The sequence below is a fragment of the Saimiri boliviensis genome, chromosome 1, assembly GCF_048565385.1.
Source record: "Saimiri boliviensis isolate mSaiBol1 chromosome 1, mSaiBol1.pri, whole genome shotgun sequence".
NCBI lineage: Eukaryota > Metazoa > Chordata > Mammalia > Primates > Cebidae > Saimiri > Saimiri boliviensis.
The window spans coordinates 93,737,266-93,756,982 of record NC_133449.1 but is presented as its reverse complement, the minus strand read 5'-3'; the positions used below and the strand labels follow the sequence as shown (position 1 = coordinate 93,756,982).

The 19,717-nt window shown below is 40.7% G+C and overlaps 1 protein-coding gene across 3 annotated transcripts in view; it reads right to left on the bottom strand.

Annotated features, from left to right (window-relative positions):
* UXS1 (UDP-glucuronate decarboxylase 1) overlaps positions 1 to 19,717 on the bottom strand; it is a 95,290-nt gene that overhangs the window by 47,855 nt on the left and 27,718 nt on the right. The window contains exons 2-5 of one of the 3 annotated variants that reach the window (XM_010333633.3): positions 19,266 to 19,293; positions 17,946 to 18,009; positions 16,887 to 16,930; positions 10,446 to 10,506 (exon numbers count right to left, since the gene is read on the bottom strand). In XM_010333633.3, coding sequence (XP_010331935.2) covers positions 10,446 to 10,506; positions 16,887 to 16,930; positions 17,946 to 18,009; positions 19,266 to 19,293 — 197 coding nt within the window. Of the gene's footprint in view, positions 1 to 10,445; positions 10,507 to 16,886; positions 16,931 to 17,945; positions 18,010 to 19,265; positions 19,294 to 19,717 lie in introns of those variants that run through there. The other 2 variants (XM_010333634.3, XM_074400425.1) reach the window with 2 other exon arrangements.

The following is a 19,717-nucleotide window of genomic DNA, read 5'->3' as shown; positions in this document are numbered from 1 at the left end:
TGCTTCAGGCACACTTACTCAAGGCTTCTTGGTTTTGTGTTTCTCGGGGCGCAGTCATACTGGCTCATAATAAACCTCTGAAATATTTTAGAGTTTTGTTTTTCAGTTAACAAAGCCAACCTCAAGAATAACCATCCCTTAACCACCACCTAAATATTTACATATGCTCTGAGGAAATGCAAATAAAATGGTTAAAACAGGATGGGTGAGAGCAGGCATCCTCATGCTTGATAGCTTTCATTTGGCTTTACCAACAGCACCATTTTCCAAATCCCCTTTGCCTTAGAGATAAGAAACTGACACCCAGAGAAGTTATGCCTTTGACTAAAATCCTCAGAGATCACTAGCTGGGACGGACTAAAGCTACAGTCTTTCTAATTATACACTCTCTACCACTTGTCAAGTTGTCTAGTTGGTGTTTCATCTTAAGAGCTCCCATATTCTACCACTAGACCTGAACAGTGACTATGAAAAAGGATTTTCCAGAAAAATAATTGAAATTCAAAGTTGACTCACCACTAGAGCTTAACTCACAGGATGAGATTTCATTTTCTCTTCATGTTACTGCATTTTCCCAAGTTTTCCATGATTTTTATGTTTTTTAAAAACTGCAACTTTTTAAAAGAAATTTAGCCCCTTCAGGATGGGCGTGGTGGCTCACACCTGTAATCCCAGCACTTTGGGAAGCCGAGTCTGGTAAATCACGAGGTCAAGAGATCGAGGCCATCCTGTCCAACATGGTGAAACCCTGTCTCTACTAAAAATGTAAAAATCAGCTGGGCATGGTGGCACCTGCTGGTAGTCCCAGCTACTCGGGAGGCTGAGGCAGGATAATCGCTTGAACTTGGGAGGCAGAGGCTTCAGTGAGCTGAGATCATGCCATTGCACTCCAGCCTGGCAACAGAGCGAGACTCTGTCTTGGGTAGGGGGAGGGGGTGTGGAATTAACCCCTTTTAATGTAACTGTTTATGTGCAAATATTTCTGAAAACAAACTGTTCAGTGGAATTCTAACATAATCTCTGTGCCCAAAATACCTGGCAGACAGTTCTGACATAACAGAGGTGCAGCATATTAAATTATACACAATCACCTACAACATCACACTAGTCTTAGTACTAATGTAAAATTGTTAGAAGCACCTTGGCTTGACTAGAATGCATTGGAATTGTTTTTCTGTAGTAATTTCCTTCTACCTAAAATACTTAAGATTTATATAACGTAGCTGGATGGTTATGCAATGTTTTTATCCTAATCAATGTTAGCCCATAAGGCAAGTGTTTCAAGTAGAAACAAATTTGGTGAAAGCTTAGCACTTACAAAGCTTCATCAGGAACATTAATCACCAAACCCAAGGATACTCTTTGAATAACAAAGAGCTAATATTCAAAAGAGAGTAGGGGAAAAGAAGTAAGATCTCTTACACTGAGATGGATTAGAACTTACACAGCTTTGCATGGCTTTCCAGAGTAGGGGTTTATCTCGGTGTGCTTTCTTGCTCTCTTTTGTGGGTACCAATAGGCAGCTGAAGTGGTCTAGTTCAAGGTCAGCATTCAAACTCATGATGCTTGGCAAATTAGCAAAAATGATGTATTTCAAAGCAAGCTTCCTCTTTCTGTTGAAGCTGTCCTAAGGCTTAGCAAGTACCGAAAAGGCTTTAAAAGTTACAGCAACAATATGTCAGACCTCACATGCCAAATGCCTCTGAAATGTTTAACCTATGAGATGACAGATGAGGGGAAAAAAAGTGAGTCTGTTTGCTGTGGTGATGTGTAAAGCAAAATAAATTCTATAATCCTCAGCACTGACGGGAAGATCATTCCATGTGCACATAATAAAAATCATGGCAAGATTTTGCAACATTCATGGATCAGTGCTGCTGTGCTTTTAATGTGTTCATCAAAAGCATGTTTTGATAACTTAATCCCCAATGCCACAGTGTTAAAAGGGGTGATTAGGTCATAAGGTGAAGTAAATGGATTAATGCCATTATCAGAGGAGTGAGTTTGCTATTGTGGGAGTATGTTCCACACAGAAGCTCGAGTTCAGTCCCTTTGGCCTCTCTCTTGCCCTCTCTTTGCCCATCTACTATGTGATGACATAGACACAGCAAGAAGACCCTCACCAGACCACAACCCCTTGATCTTGGACTCCCAGCCTTTAGAACCATGAGCCAATAAATTTCTGTTATAAATTACCCAGTCTTAGATACTCTGTCATAGCGGCACAAAAAGGACTAGGACAGAAAAAGGGCACCAGAGAAATGGGTTGTTGCTTATACAAATACCTGAAAATGTGGAAAAAGCTTTAGAACTAGGTAACGAGTAGGGCTGGAAAAAGCCTAGACTTCTGTGAATGGAGTGTTAAAGAGATGGTGGTAAGGGCTCAGAGAAGAGCTGTAGAGAAAGTCTTGAACTTCTTAGAGATTACTTGTAATATGATTGTGATCAGAAAAATTGTGGAAATATGGACATTAAAGGCCATTCTGATGAGGTCTCAGATGGAAGTGAGGAACACATCACTGGAAACTAGGGTAAAGGCTCTCATTATTACAAAGTGGCAAAGAAACTTGGCTGAAATGTCTGTGTCCCCTGGCTTTATAATGGCAAAATTTACAAGCCATGAGCTAAGATACTGGGTGGAAGAAACTTCTAAGCAAAATATTAAAAGAATTGCATGGCTTCTTTTAACTACATAGAGTAAAAGAAGAGAAGAATGACTTAAAGGCAGACTGTATAACTAAAAGGGAAACAGAACAAAAAACAATTTTTTTAATCCCCAGCCTTGCCATGTAAAGAATGAAAAAGTGCACAAGAGTGCAGACAACTGATCCTTTGATACACAGATTAGCATGGATAGAAGGAAGTCAAGTTCTGTCATGGGAAAATTACCCTGAAGGCATTTCAGAAATCTTCCAGGCAAGCGGGGACCTTGAGGCCAAGGTTTCCACAGAGGTGCTTGAGGTCAGCATTCATTGCCCTGTGCTGCTACAAGTCTCTGCTCCCCTTAACACTCCTCAGCTACCACAGCTGTGGCTCCAGCCAGTCCAGACACAGCTCAAGCTACCACTCCAGAAGATGCAGGCTGTAAACCTTGGTGATGTGCATGTGGTGCTCTAATTCTGCAAGTGCGCAGAATGCAAGAGCCATGAGAACACAGCATCTTCCACCGGGATTTCAAAGGATGTCACAAATAGCCCAGGAGCGGGTGGGAGGTGGCAGGGGGTAGGCAGACTCATTTCAGTGATACAGCTGCCACCAAGACTCCAGAGCTGTAAAGTTACCAGCATGTAACACCAGCATGGGGAAGGTACAAGCACAGAACTCCAACTTGTGAGAGCTGCCAGGTGGACTGAGCCCAGCAAAGCCACAAGGTTGGGGTTCCTCAAGTCCTTGGGGGCCCAACCCCCACCCCAGTGTACCCAGGACTCAGGCCACAGAGTCAAGATTATCGGGAGCATTACAATTTGATCTTGTTTGCTTTGTTGTGTTTTGGGCTTACTTGGGACCAGTTACCCTGTTCTTCCCTATTTCTCTCTTTTGGAATGGGAATGTTTATCCTATGCCTTTTCCATTATTGTATTTTACAAGTAGATAACTTGTTTTGATTTCACAGGCTCATAGCTGGAGGAAAATTTGCCTTAGGATGAATCACGCCTTGAATTTTACCCAAATGATGTTTAGATGAGACTTTGGACTTTCGCGCTGGTGCTGGAACAAGTTAAAATGCTGGGTTATTGAGATGAAGCAAATATATTTTGCATGTGAGAAGGACATAAATTCGAGAGACCACAGCCAGAATGCTCTATGGCTTTGAATGTGTCCCCCAAAAAGTCATGTGCTGGAATTTAATTCCCAACAGCACTGGGAGGTGAGGCCTAATGAGAAGTTATTAGGTTACGAGGGCCCCACCCTCATGAATGAATTATCATTATCGTGGCAGTGAGTTATGTGTAAAAGGATGAGCTGGTTCCCTTTGTCTCTCTCATCCTCTTTCTGCCCTTCTGCCACGGGATGATGTAACAAGAAGGCCCCTTGATATTGGACCTGCCAGCCTCCAAACCGTAAGCCAGTGGTAAATTTTTACAGCAGCACCGAAACAAACCTAGAAAAGTAGACTATAAGATTTGTGATCAATCTGACAATATGGTGACAAAAGATTAGAAAAATTAACTTTTCTATGCTACTTGTGACACCAATCTATTTCCAAATTCATACTCAAATGCAACTACCTTTTTGATGCAATAGAAATAACCTCAAAAGAGGGACATAGAAGAATTAACAGACTTCAGAGTCTGCTCACAGCGAGAGTTATGTAAGCCATTTAAAAAAGGCAAGAGACTTCTATAACTTCCAGAAGAACAGAGAGATTATATGGGGCAACAGTCTAATATCAGTTCAGGGCTGACAGTAACGTTTTAGGGATTCACAGTTCTACAGCCTAGGTGATGGGTAGAAGAACAAAGCAACCTGTGTACTAGTCATTTCAACATCAAGGTCGTATGTAAAACATTTCTTGTTGAATTGCAGTGTAAAGTGTTCCACAGACCTGTTCCCCAAGGCAACAGCCAGAAATGGTCCAAATTGTTTTTTTTTTTTTAAATTACCATGAAAGGTCTCTGGAAATTGTGCTAAGCATGTACAGCAAATGAAATAGCATGTATTCAAGAAAATGTAAAATTCACTGCCAAGGTGGGCAGATAACCTGAGGTCAGGAGTTTGAGATCAGCCTGGCAACATGGTGAAACCCCATCTCTACTACAAATACAGAAATTAGCTGGGCGTGGTGGTGCATGCCTGTAATCCCAGCTACTTGGGAGGTTGAAGCAGGAGAATCACTTGAACCTGGGAAGTGGAGATCACAGTGACCCAAGATCATGCCACTGAACTCCAGCCTGGGTGACGAAGCGAGACTCTTTCTCAAAAAAAAAAAATTAAATATAAAATTAAGTAAGAACAGCAAGATTCTACAATACTTGAGTCCATTCCCCACAGTTTAGAGTGGGTAATGTGCTGGGTGTGGCCAAGAAAATGAGAACCCCAGTCAAAAGACATGGTCTCTCACCAGAAAGGCCACTTGGCAGTACTTCCCAGACAGGGAAGGCTGAGAATAACAGGATTCCAGTCACTGTTGCCCCATCTTGCTTAGAGGGAAGAAGTTCCATGCCAAGAGAGGCAAGGGAAAAAACCAGGAGCTACAGCACCCTTATTATAAAACAGAGGTGTTGCTCCCACCCCAGCTCCAGGGCAGTGGCTCAGAGGTTTTCCTGGGGGACAGAGGTACTGAAAACAGCGCACTCAAAAGCTCTTCCTAAAAGAGCTGACTTTATTTAAAAGAGAAAGTGGGGAAGTTCAAGCATAAGGGTGCTCTCAAGAACAATGGAGATGTAGATGGTAAGCAATAAATAGAAGGCAGTAGATCTATGAGAATAAAAAGCTAAATCTGAGGCCAGCTTGTCTAACAGAGAGAACCAGGGAGAGGACACTTAAGAAACCTTCTGGCACCAGAACAGATCTCAAAGACAGGTCTCAAAATCTGCCTATGCCAAGGGGACAGAGTTTAACTGGGTCAGGCTGAAGAGCAATTTAAAACCCACAACACTGATAAAAAATAAAGCAATTAGCCAGCAACCACTGCAGCCTAACAGCTGGGTGAGATACTGCACAGGCTTAACAGAGAAATGGGTTAAAGAGACTGTCAACACAAGCCTGTTAGAAGCGCCATGATCCGAGGGGGCGTGGCCAAGGCTACATCCCTCAGAAGAAACAACAGTTAAAGCTTCATGCTGGAGTGGCAGGGGAGGGAATAGGAAACACTTTACTAAAATAGACCAGACAAGTCACTAAATAAATAAATAAGCAAATAAAAGAAAAACAAGTTGGGGAAGGTGGGGGTTGGGATGAGGGCACAATATCCGGAAGTGCTACAATATACTACCTAAAATGCCCTGTTTTCTACAATAAATTACAAGACATGCAAAGAAACAGAAATGTGTGACCCATAAACAGAAAACAAAAAACAAAAAACAAAACAAGCAACAAAAACTGTCTATGTGAAGGCCCAGATGTGGGATATAGTAAAGACACCAAGCAACCACTGTAAATAGTAAGTTCTGGCAAAAGTCATTGCAGTTTTTGCCATTAAAAATAATGGCAAGTATTCAAAGAACCGAAGGAAAGCATGCTTAAAGAAGTACATAGATAATAATGAAAGATTACAAAATAGAAACAAGTTGAAATTATGGGGTTGAAAAATATCATAATAGAAAATTAAAAATTAAACAGAAGGATTCAACAGTCGATTGGAACTAGGCTAAAGAATCAGCAAACTTAGATTGAAAAGGGTTATGGAACCCAAAGATCAAAGAAAATACAGGAAACTAAACAGAGTCTCAGACAAATACAGGACACCAATAAGTGCACCAATATGCATGCTGCACTGGGCGTGTAAGAAAAGAGAAAGGAATACAAACTATATTCAAAGAAGTAATGACTGAAAACTCCCCAGAATTGATGAACATTAATATACATATTCAAGAAGTTCAATGAACCACAAGTAGGACGAGCACAAACAAAAATAGATGCACACAGATACATCATTCCAGGAATGCCACAAACCAAAGACAAGATAAAATTTTGAAAGCAGCTATATGCTAGGTTGAATATGGTCCTACAAAATTTATGTCTGTCCCAGAGCTTCAGAATCTGACCTTATTTGAAAATAGAGCCTTTGTAGATGTATTTAGTTAAGATAAGATGATACTGGCTAAGGGTGGAAACTTAATCCAATATAGAGTCATGCAAGGACCCATGTGCTGCTGGAGGCAGAGACCAGAGTGATGTCTCTACTAGCCAAAGAACATGAAGGCAATACAAGAAGCTGGAAGAAAAGCACAGAAAAAATTCCCCTCAGCCTTCAGAGGGGAATGGGTATGGCCTTGGTGACACCTTGATTTCAGACTTCCAGCTTCTAGAACTGCAAGGGATTAAATTTCTGTTGTTTTAAACCACTCAGATGGTGGTAACTGTTACATCAGTCCTAGGAAATTCATACAGCAGAAAAAGAAAAATGACTTGTCACATATAAGGGAACCCCAATATGATTAACAGCTGGCTCACTGCAACAGATAATGGAGAAAGCAGTGGATGGCATATGTATTAGTTCATTTTGCGCTGCCATAAAGGAATGCCTGAAGCAGGGTGATTTATAAAGCAAAGAGGTTTATTTCACACACGGTTCTGCAGGCTGTACATGAAGCATGGCTCCAGCACCTGCTTCTAGTGAGGGCTTCAGAGAGCTTTCAATCATAGTAGAAGGCTAAGGGGGAGCAGGTATGTCACATGGCAAGAGAGGGAGGAGAAGAGGGTCCCATACTCTTTTTTAACAATCAGATCTCATGTGAATTCATTACCGTGGGGTGTGCACCAAGCCACTCACGAGGATCTGTCCCCATTACCCAAATGATTCCCACTAGGCCCCACCTCCAATACTGGAGATCAAATTTCAACATGAGATTAGGAGACTAGAACAAATATCCAAACTCTATCAACGTATTTAAAGTGTAAAATCAAACTGGCAGCCAATATACAACTGACTTATATTCAACCAAAGAATCTTATATACAACCAAAAATAACTTTCAAAAATAAGACATTCCTAGCTAAACAAAAAATGAGAGAGTTCATTGCTAGCAGACCTACTGCACAAGAAATACTAAAGGATGTTCTTCAGACTGAAAGTAGTAACTGGATTCCACAGGGAATAAGAATAGTAACTAGATACTAGATTCCACAGGGAAAAAGAAGGGAAAGGTACTAAATACAAAATTAGTTAAGTACAAGGCATTTACTCAATGACTCACCTAGATCAACTTCTAGTCTTGTAAGCTCCATTTGTAGTAAGTGGCCTATACAGATGAACACAAATACTTACCTTTGTTGTAACTACCTACAGTATTCAGTATAGCAACATGCTGTACAGGTTTGTAGGTAAAAGCAATAGATCATATCATGTAGCCTAAGTGTGTAGCAGGCTGTACCATTTAGGTTTGTGTAGGTCCACTCTATGATGCTCACAGAACAACAAAATCACTTAACAATGCATTTCTCAGAATGTATCCCCAGTGTCAAGTGATGCTTGACTGCACATTTATGGTAAACTGATTTTCAACAAAATCAGGGTGCCAGGAAAATTCAATGGACAATAATTAGTCTTTTCAACAAAATTGTACTGGACAACTGGACAGCCACATGCAAAAGAATGATGACCTAATACCCTATTCAAAAATTAGCTCAAAATAAATCACAGGCCTAAATTTAAGAACAAAATCTATAAAACTTTTAGGAAAAAAACATGTGCCCACCTCAGCCTCCTGAAGTGCTGGGACTATAGGAGTGAGCCACTGTGCCCAGCCTGCTCCTTTGTGTCCTCAGTTTAGGCAATTATTTAATAAATATGACACCCAAGTACAAGCAGCAAAAGAGAATAAAACAGACTTCATCAGGATCTGAAACTTCTGTGCTTCAAAGAACACCATCAAGAAAGTAAAAAGACAACCCACAGAACGAGAAAAAATATTTGCAAATAATATAATTGATACGAAAATTGAATCAAGAATATATAAAGAACTCAATAATGAAAAGCAAAATAACCAATTAAAGAACAGGTTAAGTAATAGAAATGACCAATAAGCACACAAAAACATGCTCAACACCATGAGCTACCAGAGAAAGGCAACTCCAAACCACAAAAGATATCATGTCACACCTAGTAGAAAGGTTGCAGTAAAAAAGACAGTAAGAAGTGGTGTTGAGGATGTGGAGAATCTGCAGCTCTCACACACCGCTGGTGGAATGCACAATGCTGCGGCTGCTCTGGCAAACGGCAGTTCCTCAAAAGGTGAAACAGCGTCACCCTAGGACACATATAGCAAACGTACAGTTGTCCCTCAGCATCCACAAGGAATTGCTTCCAGGACCACAACCCACCCCGCATACCTAAATGCAAGGATGCTATTTTCTCAGATAAAATAGTGTAGTATTTGCATATAACCTACACACACCCTCCTCTGTACTTTAAATGATCTCTAGGTAACTTATAATACCTAATACAATGCAAATGCTATGTAAAAATGTTATACTGTATTGTTTAGGGAGTAATAGCAAGAAAAAAGTCTGCACATGTTCAGTACAGACATAACTATTGTGGGCCTAACTACATTCTCAATTTGTGGTTAGTTGAATCCACAGATGTGGAGGGCCTACTGTATAAGTAAAATGTGGTACATTCACATAACAGATTATTTGGTAATAAAAATATATGAAATACTGATACAAGCTACAACATGAATGAAACCTAGAAACATTCTAAGAAAAGCTAGTCACAAAAGGACAAATACTGCATTATCCCATCTATAAAAATATCCAGAATTGGCAAATCTACAAGGACAGAAAACAGATTAATGGTTGCCTAGGGACTGGGGTATGGAAGGCCTTAGGGAAAATAGAGAGTGACTGCTAATGGGTACAGGCCTTCTTTGGGGGGGTTCTAAAATTGGATGTGGTAATGGCTGCACAACTCTGTGAATACCTTAAAAACTACTGAATTATAAATTTTAAGGGTGAATTGTATGGTATGTGAATTATATCTCAATAAAGCTGTTACTTAAAAAAAAAAAAAAAACACAACAAGCAATCTTTTTGGACATAATTTGTTACCTAATAGTTAAAAGGGCTTCTTTCATTGGTAAGTTTATACTGATGTTTAACAAGAGCACTATGAGCCAAGGAAGCCCCCTGGGTATTTGTCAAAGTGGTCTAAAAGGTTAAAAACCATTGCTCTAAAGTTTCATACTTCCTCAAAAAGTTAAACACAGGGTTTCCACACAATCCAGTAATCCCACCCCTAAGTATACCTAAAAGAACTGAAAATCCTATGTCCACACAAGAACTTACACACATGCATTCATAGCAACATTATTCACGACAGCCTCAAGGTAGAAACAACTCCAAATACCCAATCAATTGAGAAACAGGTAAACAGTATGTGGCACATCCATACAATGGACTATTGTTCAGCCATGGAAAGGAATGAAAAGTACTGATTCATGCTACAGCTGAGACTTGAAGACAGACCAAATATCACATCATTTCATTCATATGAAATGTTCAAAAAAGGCAGATTCAAAGAGATAGAAAATAGTTTTAGTGGTTTCCCAGAGCTGGTGGGAGGGGGCTGGGAATGGAAAGTGACTGCTAACGGGTGCAGGGCTTCTTTTTGGGGTGATGAAAATACTGTGGAATCAGAATGTGGTGCTAACTCTGTGGACATACTATAAGTCACTGAACTGTATCCTTGAGAAGCATGAATTTTATGATATGTGAATTATCTCTCAATGAAAAAAGAAAGTTTCTTAACATTACAAATACTAATCAGGTGTACACACTTACCAAAATTCTTTTCCGATCCTTTTCTGATAAAAACTTCACTGGTGGATATTTCTGAGTAAAGCTGAATAAGACAAAGAAATTCAAAAGGAAAAAGTCAAATATTTCATTTGAGTATTTTCTCCGTTTACTGTCAAAGCATATGATAGGTTTTGGGACTGTTAGTGTTTGCTCCTTCTCTCTACTCTTGAATGAGTGCTGGAGAAACGAAGGAGTTGCAGGTTAATTTGAGGTCAAGTGCTATCTAACCTGCTCCTTTTTTTTTCTTTTCTTTCTCTTTTTTTTTTTTTTTGAGACAGTCTCACACTGTCGCCCAGCTGTAGTGCAGTGGTGTGATGTTGACTCACTGCAATCTCTGCCTCCTGGGTTCAAGCAATTCTCCTGACTCAGCCTCCTGAGTAGCTGGGACTACAGGTGTGTGCCACCACGCCCAGCTAATTTTTTGTTTGCATTTTTTTTAATAGAGATGTGGTTTTACTATGTTGGCCAGGATGGTCTCGATCTCCTGACCTCGTGATCTGCCTGCCTCAGCTTCCCAAAGTGCTAGGATTACAGGCGTGAGCCATAGCGCCCAGCCTGCTCTTTGTTTAGAATCAAGCTAAGGATATGACTCGAGATTCTGTCTCTAAGAAGTGAAAGCTTAAGGAGCTACAGACCTCCAGCAGCTGCTAAAGCAGGGTAGGCACTACCTCTAGCAGTCCGGGTAAAATCATACCATGAGGAAGATGGCCATGAAACTGCCTTTGCAGAATTGTAAGTAATGAGAGAAACCTAGTATGACTGGCTCCATCTTGCTTCTAACCTCACAGTCTAAAGTTTTGTTTTTATTGTTTTTGCTTATTTTAGAGCAGAGGCCAAGATAACTAGGCGAGGAATTTATAGTTAAACGTTGAAGCAAGGAAAACTGACCCTCCTCCTTGTTTCGAGATTGAAGCCACACTCCTAAGCTGGGGTTACAGTTATGGTAGGGACTGAACTTTGCTAAAGAATAAGTATATTCAACTATTACCTGCATCGCTTAGCTGAGCTTTTCTATATGCTGCTTACTGCCCCAGAGTCACGCAAAACAGGTCGCAAGACTTATAACTTCTCCAACAACTTCTATAGGTGACATCGCTACTGTGAATCCTAAAGAAATGGTCTTTTCAGATAGCTTTCAGATTTAGCATTTGGCAGACAGACAAAGAGATGTCACCTGGTCCTCAGACCCTGCTTCCAGTAACTGTGAGAAGACAGTTTAGACACCCCTGTGATTTCACACCCAGCCAATCAATTGTTTCAGCTTCCCAGCCCCCACCCACCAAACTACCCCTAACAATTCTTGAGTTCTCAGGAAGATTTGAGAAACCTCTCCCATTCTCACACATGGCTGGCCCTGAGACTTAACTCTTTCTTGGCTGTTAACACTTCCCGTTCTCAGTGCCTTGGTTTTCTCAGGGCAGTGGGTGAGAAGAACCCATCAGGCTATAACCATGGCATTCTCTAGATGCTGTACGGGGCCCAGATGGAAGAGAGCTGTTTTGAAGTTACAGGCCCCAGGAGGGAGGACCACCCCAGAAGAGAAAAGATATTAATGAAACTTTATCTCCTGCTCCCAGAATTTTCACAATCACAGCATCTTCTTTCTGATCTGTGTCCCTGGTAAAATAACTGGGCATCAGCACCTTCTGTCTCTGTGGGTCAGTTCTGACCCTGTCTTAAGTTTCACTTATCTTTTGATGGCCTCTTGCTGCTCTAAGGTTCCATGGGTCCCCAGTCCACACTAATGTCCCAGAAGCCGGGCAGTGTGATCAGAATATAAAAAGTCCAGTGAGAGGTGATAAACAGAGAACTGAAATATTCATTTTTAAAGTGATTCAGTTAGGAACAAAAGTGCTTTAAATAAAATCTGAGACATCAGCTTTATGGTTGTTATACTAATTGGAGAGGTGTTGGGCCAGGTGGCACTGTCTCTATCCCCATCCTGTCCCCAGCACTGACACAGCACTAGGATACCGAATGCACTTCCTTAATGGTCACTCAACTGAACAGAATATGACAGGTCATTAGACAGAAGCCCCTGAAATAGGGGTTTCTCATCTCCAAAATGCCTGGAAGGGTGCTTAAATTGACATGAAAGGGCTTTCTACTACAATGCAGACGAATTCCCCTATTAAGAACTTCCAGAGTCTCAAAAGGTCAAGTTCCCCTTGCAGACTACAAAATCAGATGGGAGAGTCTGAGGGCACGGGTGGGAACCCTGGCATTCCCCCTTGTGAGCTCACGGACTGTTTTTAGCACTTGCCGCCCATAGGAAGTGCCTCGGGAATGGTATCCAAGCAGCTGCGGAGCAGGGGCAAGTTCTGCCTTCAGTCAGCTGCGATGCTGTTAGACTGGTAGGAACAGGACAGATGTCTTGTTTGCCAAGTAACACTTCTTGTCATTCTGTTTCTTCTCACCAATTCAGCTAGGAGACTGCATTGTAAATCTGAGTTATCTGTGTGCAGCTCTGACACCGCTCCAATTTTCCCCATTTCTCTGAATTCAGAATATCCTGGTCTTCAGCCTCAATCCCCAAGCGGCACATCCAAGTGCTGTGGCACAGCTGTGACCCTCTTTCCTTCCTATGACTGCTCACAAGCACTATGGCTCCTCCGGATTGTCTGTCGTGAAAACGCAGGTGCCATCTCTGATGCATCACTTCCATCACTCACCTTTGGTGCTCTTTCTCTACCATGTATATGATTTTAGAGTCAGGACTGCTGGGGATTGGGAGTACAGCTACACACGGGAAAACGAGAGGCAGGGAGAGAAACCAATTCTGTGAGGAGCGGAGGCACAGAACTTCGGCATGTGCATCCAGGGCCACAGAAACAAATGTTAATCCAAGCTGTCAGCTTAGAATAGTCCCTGCCTGAAAGCTTAAAATGAAACGTGGTGTGCTACTTATACCGAAAGGAAAAGGGCAAACTGTTTTATTACAGTAAATGCTACTTCAAAGAAACTGAACTGAAGCAAAGGCATGGCTGCCTGACACACACAGTGATGGGTGCAAGACGGACTAAAAAATACTTCAAACGCAGTGTGCTAAAACTCTTATTTAAAAAAGGAAAAATAGTTTGAGTTTCTTGCTTTGTTTATCTTCAATATGTAGCTGCCAAATTTTAGCTTTCATATGTATACGCTCAAGTAATTAAACTTTTAAAAAACTATCTCACAGTCCTGACTTCTTCCTCTGAGGCAAAGCTGAAAGTAACAGGAAGGGGTGAGTTCCTGTGGGGTCCTCCTCAGTATGAGTCGTCCTGTTTTCCTCCTTGCAGTCATGTGTGACATAGCACAGTGACTGATAAGAGTCCGGTGACCATGTGAATGCTGTTGTCTGGGCCACCTGCTGAGCCAGCTGCCCAGTATTCCCAAGTACCTGCTGGACTGACCCAGGGCTGGGCAGGGGCACAAGTCCTTTTTTTTTCTTTGAAACAAGGTCTCACACTCTTGTCGCCCCAGACGGAATGCAGTGGCACGATCACAGCTCACTGCAGCCTTACATTTTTCATAGAGATGAGGTTTCATCACGTTGCCCAGGCTGGGCTCGAACTCCTGGGGTCATGCGATCTGCCTGCCGAGGCTTCCCAAAGTGCTGGTATTACACCGTGCCCAGCCCACAAAGCTTCTTAAAGACCTGTGGGAGGTGAAACACCTACCCAGTGTATGGGCTCATCTACTTATTTAGGAACTTTGCATTAAATGCCTGTTCTACATTAGGCACTGGGGGTTAAGCAGCAAAATGTGGCAGAGGCATGAGGCCTGCGTTCCTGAGTGAGAGGGAAACCAGCAAGCAGAGGCAAAATGAGGGATGAACTAGGTAACAAATGTTTTCTTACAGTCCCAAATTAATCCTTTACTAATTATTAATATTTTATGTCATTCCAGACTAACTTTACTGTTTAGTAAGATAGCCGGTAAGTAGTATTCTTACTTAGAATATAAATTATCATCATTTGCCATCTGTTCAAAGAACATTTAAAGATACAGAATTAAAATTAAACAAATGGCAAATAAAGCATTAAGAAATGAGAGTGTGGTAAAACAGAGAAAAAGCTCACATACAATCCTGTTACTCAGGCTTCTAGAATGACACTGCCTTCTTTCTTTCCCTGGATAAATATAACCTGTAACTTAGTTCTTGGGGGCCACTCTGCTCAAAGTGACAAGCACATCAAGTAAACCTATTTCCAGTTACATTCTTATCTTGTCTGCGTCAAGATGGTTGTTTGATAATCTTTATCACACAATTAGTCAGCAAAAGTAAAGCTAGACAGAATTCCATCAATTTCCACCGTCACGCTTTTTTAGCCAGACCTGCACTTGACCTTCTGACATGGTAATGCAGGCATGTGGGTCACCTGACTTGCTGAACAACCTGAAGGATGGAAGCAAGCAGCCCAAGAGGCAAATGTTTGCCTTCTGCGCCTGTTTTCAAGGTGGCCTTACAGGTTGACAAGAATAAATTCTCAGTGAATTCTTAGGATTAAATTATTATTTGTGCTTCTCTGTCCAGTTTAAAAGCGTACACACAGTTTAGGGAGAGACTGGCTTTGTCAGGTGAACGTGTGTCGGAGTTCGGTGGCTGGACGTGATTGGCGATTCGCAGCATCGTCGTATCCGCTAACAGGTCAAAATGCAGATTGTCGTGAAGACCCTGACCGGCAAGACCATCACCCTGGAGGTGGAGCCCAGTGACACCATCGAAAATGTGAAGGCCAAGATAAGGAAGGCATCCCAGGATAAGGAAGGCATCCCCGCCGACCACCAGAGGCTCATCTTTACAGGCAAGCAGCTGGAAGATGGCCGCACTCTTTCTGACTACGACATCCAGAAAGAGTCGACCCTGCACCTGGTCCTGCATCTGAGGGGTGGCTGTTAATTCTTCAGTCTTGAATTAGCAGTGCCCAGTGACGGCATTACTCTACACTATAGCCATTTGCCTCAACTTAAGTTTAGAAATTACAAGTTTCAGTAATAGCTGAAGCTGTTCAAAATATTTTAATAAAGGTTTTGTTGCATGGTAAAAAAAAAAAAAAAAAAAAGTGCACACACACACACACACACACACACACACACATAAAATCACAAAAGTATCAAAGGGATTGCTTAACTCTCACATGTTGAGAGCTCTTGTTTGTAAGCTATTTATTGCCTTAGGGAAATTATCTAATTAAGACATTTTTCTTTTCATAAGTGAATATTATTCTCTAAAGAAAATAATCACTAGTGGACAAGTTTTTTTTTCTCTCTCTTTTTTTTTTTGTACCAATATACAGAATATGTGGTAGGTTATTTCTTATCGTTCCACTTTTTCTTAAAAAAAAAAAAAAAAAGTCTTCAATTAAAATCTCTCAATTCTGCTGTCTTATCAAAGGCAGATTTTCTGGCTCCCAACCAAGGAAGTATTACAAGCTGAAACACAAAATCAAGGCAAAAAAAAAAAATTTAAGGCACAAATAACAACCTTATATTACCAAAGGAATCTGTTAAAAATTACTGACAACTTTTATTCTGATAAGTTTTGAAATTAACAGTTTGGTTCACTGCTCTGTTGAGGATAAGAAGAAAGTGAACGACACATTTTGTTTAATGACTCTTTTCCAATCTTATTTCCCTTTGATCATTTAATGAAAATCAAAGAAAAACTGCTCATTTCTTCATTTTTGTTCTGGACTTCATAAAAGGCTCATTCGATGCTGACACATATCATCCAAACTTCCCAAGAAAGGGGAAAAAAGTGACATCAACTTTAACAAATGCTGTCATTTTTCTTTTTAAAATTTCTAGAGATTCAACTGCTACTCTATACCATGTTTTCTGTATACAGCATAGCAAGCAGAAAGTCCCAGAGCCTGAGGCCTAGCTGCCTCAGGAGTCCCAAAGGGTGAGGAGGGGTTCACTCTGGAATCTGATTCAAATAATCCTTTCTATCATACTACATAAACCTTCCCTCCCAGCTACTTCACCTGGACTAAATTCTGGAAACCTCCTCATGAACTTTGGTGACAAAAGCAGCTAATGACTAAACATGATATACCACAGGCTCCACATCCTTAATTCGTGGTGTTTGTACATGATACTATGTTTTAGGCCCACCGGATTGTCCTCCTGTTTTGGAATTCTATCCAACTGCTCAATACATGCAGAAGTTAAAAAAAGTGTGAGGCTTGGCCAAAATGTCTATATAATAAATTTGCAGAAATTGAATGTTCAGAGTTTGAACAAGGAAGATCTTAATACATCCAGATTGATTCTTCTCCCAATGTTCCATGTGGGTATTAGACTTAAAGTGGGGGAAATTTGTATGTAGATATTTATTTAGGTGGCAATTTGGAGAAAGATAATTAATTGTCAGAGTTAATTATTCACTTGAGACGAACTTATTTTAACTACTGACCTTATGACAAAAAGTACACATACCTTTTTTCTAAATCTCTGATTTTCTCTCTTAGTGGTTCAACAATCTAGAACAGTAATAACAAAAATTAGTTTTAAAGCAAAAACACAGGCCTCAACCCCTTTCACCCCATTCTGATGTTTAAACATGACATAATACAACACAGGTTTTAATTTCTTCTACAAATAAACTTTCGGTGTGAAATTAAGATGTACCACTTGAGTCACAACGCTAGAATTGAGCAGATAAACTGTCCATGTGAACTCTACTCCATAAATGCCTCAGTTTCTGAGACAATTAACATTTTTGCTCACCCATCTTATTAGGAAGAATGTAAAAGGTGTTTCTGGCTCAACACTATCCATCTCTTTTTAGGAAGAATCCCCAAAGTGTAGCCCACAAAAGCTTAACATCTTGTTTCTGTAATTATTGTGTATATTTATGTTATCAGCCGCAGCACATAAACTGCAGGCTGCAACGCACATCCAAGTCTGTAGACACTGTGGGCTCAGGAGGAAAGAAAGCAACCTACGGGCTTCCCAGGACTCCCGCATTTGGCTTCTTATCCAAAGTAACCTCTCCTCCCCTCCCCCACAGCCCACGTTCCAACTGTCTGGCTGTATCTTTATATATTTAAATAGGAGGTGTATAACCCAGCACAGGTGCTAGTCTTCAGCTGGGTGGCAGTGCAACGTCCCCATCTGTGCACACGGACGCTCTTTACATTTGTGGCCAAGCATCTGATTGGGGGCCATTTTTCTTTTCGGCATCTGTGCTAGTGAGAGGATGTTGGTACTCGTTTCTATCTCCCAAAGATAATCACTTCCCTTTCTCTAAAAAAGGCTTACCTGAAAAGTCATGTAAAAGTCTAAATCCATTTTGTCTCTAAGGTAAAACTTGTTTTATTTGGTCAAAAATGGACCAACAGTAACAGATTGCATGTCCTCTTAAATAACAAGGGAGATGGTTTCAAATCACAGAACAGCATCAAGCTGCCACAATAAGGATGATAGCATGAGCAAAGGATGTGAAATTGACAAGTATACAGACTAAATAGATACAAAAATGGAAAGGAGACTAACCTCTTCAATCTTGCTTTCAATTTTTAGTTCGCCGTTTTCCTGGATAGACCTGTTGAGTAGAAAACTATAAACTGAGATGAACTGAAAGGCTTTTTGACTTCAAGACTGTTTCTGAATCAACAACCGTAACACAACCTTGAAGGCTGCAGACCACCTCTATCTCCTGCTCAAGTATCAGTCACATGTGCCATTCCCTCCAGAAGGGATGCACCAGAGGAAAAGAAGACAACCAAGGGAGAGAATCCCCTTAAATCCATCTATGAACATGCTCAGTATTACCGAATGAATTATTTCCACTAAACCAAAATAATCTCACTGCCATGCTACACCCAATACAGGATTTTAAATTAGAAGCAGGAAGTGTGTCTATAGGAGTACAGGTTTGCCTGCTGGGCTTTCCTGGGGATTTAATACAAAATGGAGTCTTTTAAGTAAAACCACAGAGTTCCTTTAAATGGGATCTGAGCACCCCACCTAGTCACACACAGCAGCCTTTGTCAGTAGACACACACATGCCCTGGTGGTAGGAATCGGATTAACATCATCCCACCCACCTTGCAAAACACAGCTCCACATGAAAAGCCTCCTGAGGTCACAGTAACCTTTTACCCTAGGAGACATGTGCAGCCTCATTACATTCCAAAACCAACCTAATCATTACAATAGCAATTCTCACAACATAACAAAAAGTGGAGCAGATTTTCCTTTAAATGGAAAACTATTAACAGCGCCAAATTTGTTTTTACAATAAATGCTTATTTCTTTTCGCCGATTTTTAAAGACTATTTTTATAATTTGGTAAAGAGATAACACAAGGGTTTTATTTTTACAAGAGATCCTCCTGCCCTAGGAAGAAGCACATATGATGCATATAGGCTTAACCCTGGACTAAATAGGTGTTCTCAGCATCCACATCCACTAGCTGGTCCCTCTGGGGTCACGGGCCAGCCATGGCTGCCCTAAGACAGCTCCCTTCTCAAAAGGCTTTGCAAAAGCCCCCCAGTGTTCTTGCTCAAGCCACCCAGAAAAGCAATGTACATAAGCTAGGGTCAACCCTCTATTATCTACACAATGAGGGAAGGAAAGAGTGGCTGACCATGGCTTTACTTGTGGGCTTTACTTGGTAACTGTTAAAATTGGCTGCATTCCTTGAGAATACCCATAGGAGAAAAGAAATAGCCCAGATATGTGATTAGCAAGAAACTGGTTTTGTGTTTAAAATATTTTTCAATTAACCCATGACATCCGTGGTATATATGTACCAACTAAAATGTGTTTATAAAACCCAACCACAATACACAAGTAATTAAAAATAATTACCTCATATTAACGAAGTTGCCCCAAACAGCTGCAAGAGAAAGGAAAAAAAAAAAAGTCAATATTTAAGTCCATAACTTTCAGGGATTCCAGTGGATGGAATCTTAAATTTTAAGCAATATTTTAAAGTTTATGAAGAAAATTAACTTATGTCAGGAAGACAACAAAATGTACACTTTATTTTGAAAACAGTGAAGTCTTATTACATAGTAAGTAAAAACAGGATTGGCAGAATTTATTCATGCCAAGTTTGAGAACTGCAACCCAGGAAGATTGACTCAAGTTGCCCTGAATATGTGATCCCAACAGCAGCAGTGACAAGGGGATTTCTAAAGGAAGAGGCAGTTTCTAAGTTATCAAGAATTTACATTAAAATGACATAAGCTACTGACTGGCTATATATTGTTTTTTTTTTTTTTGTTTTTTATCAAAAATTCCAGGAAAAAAATATTGGG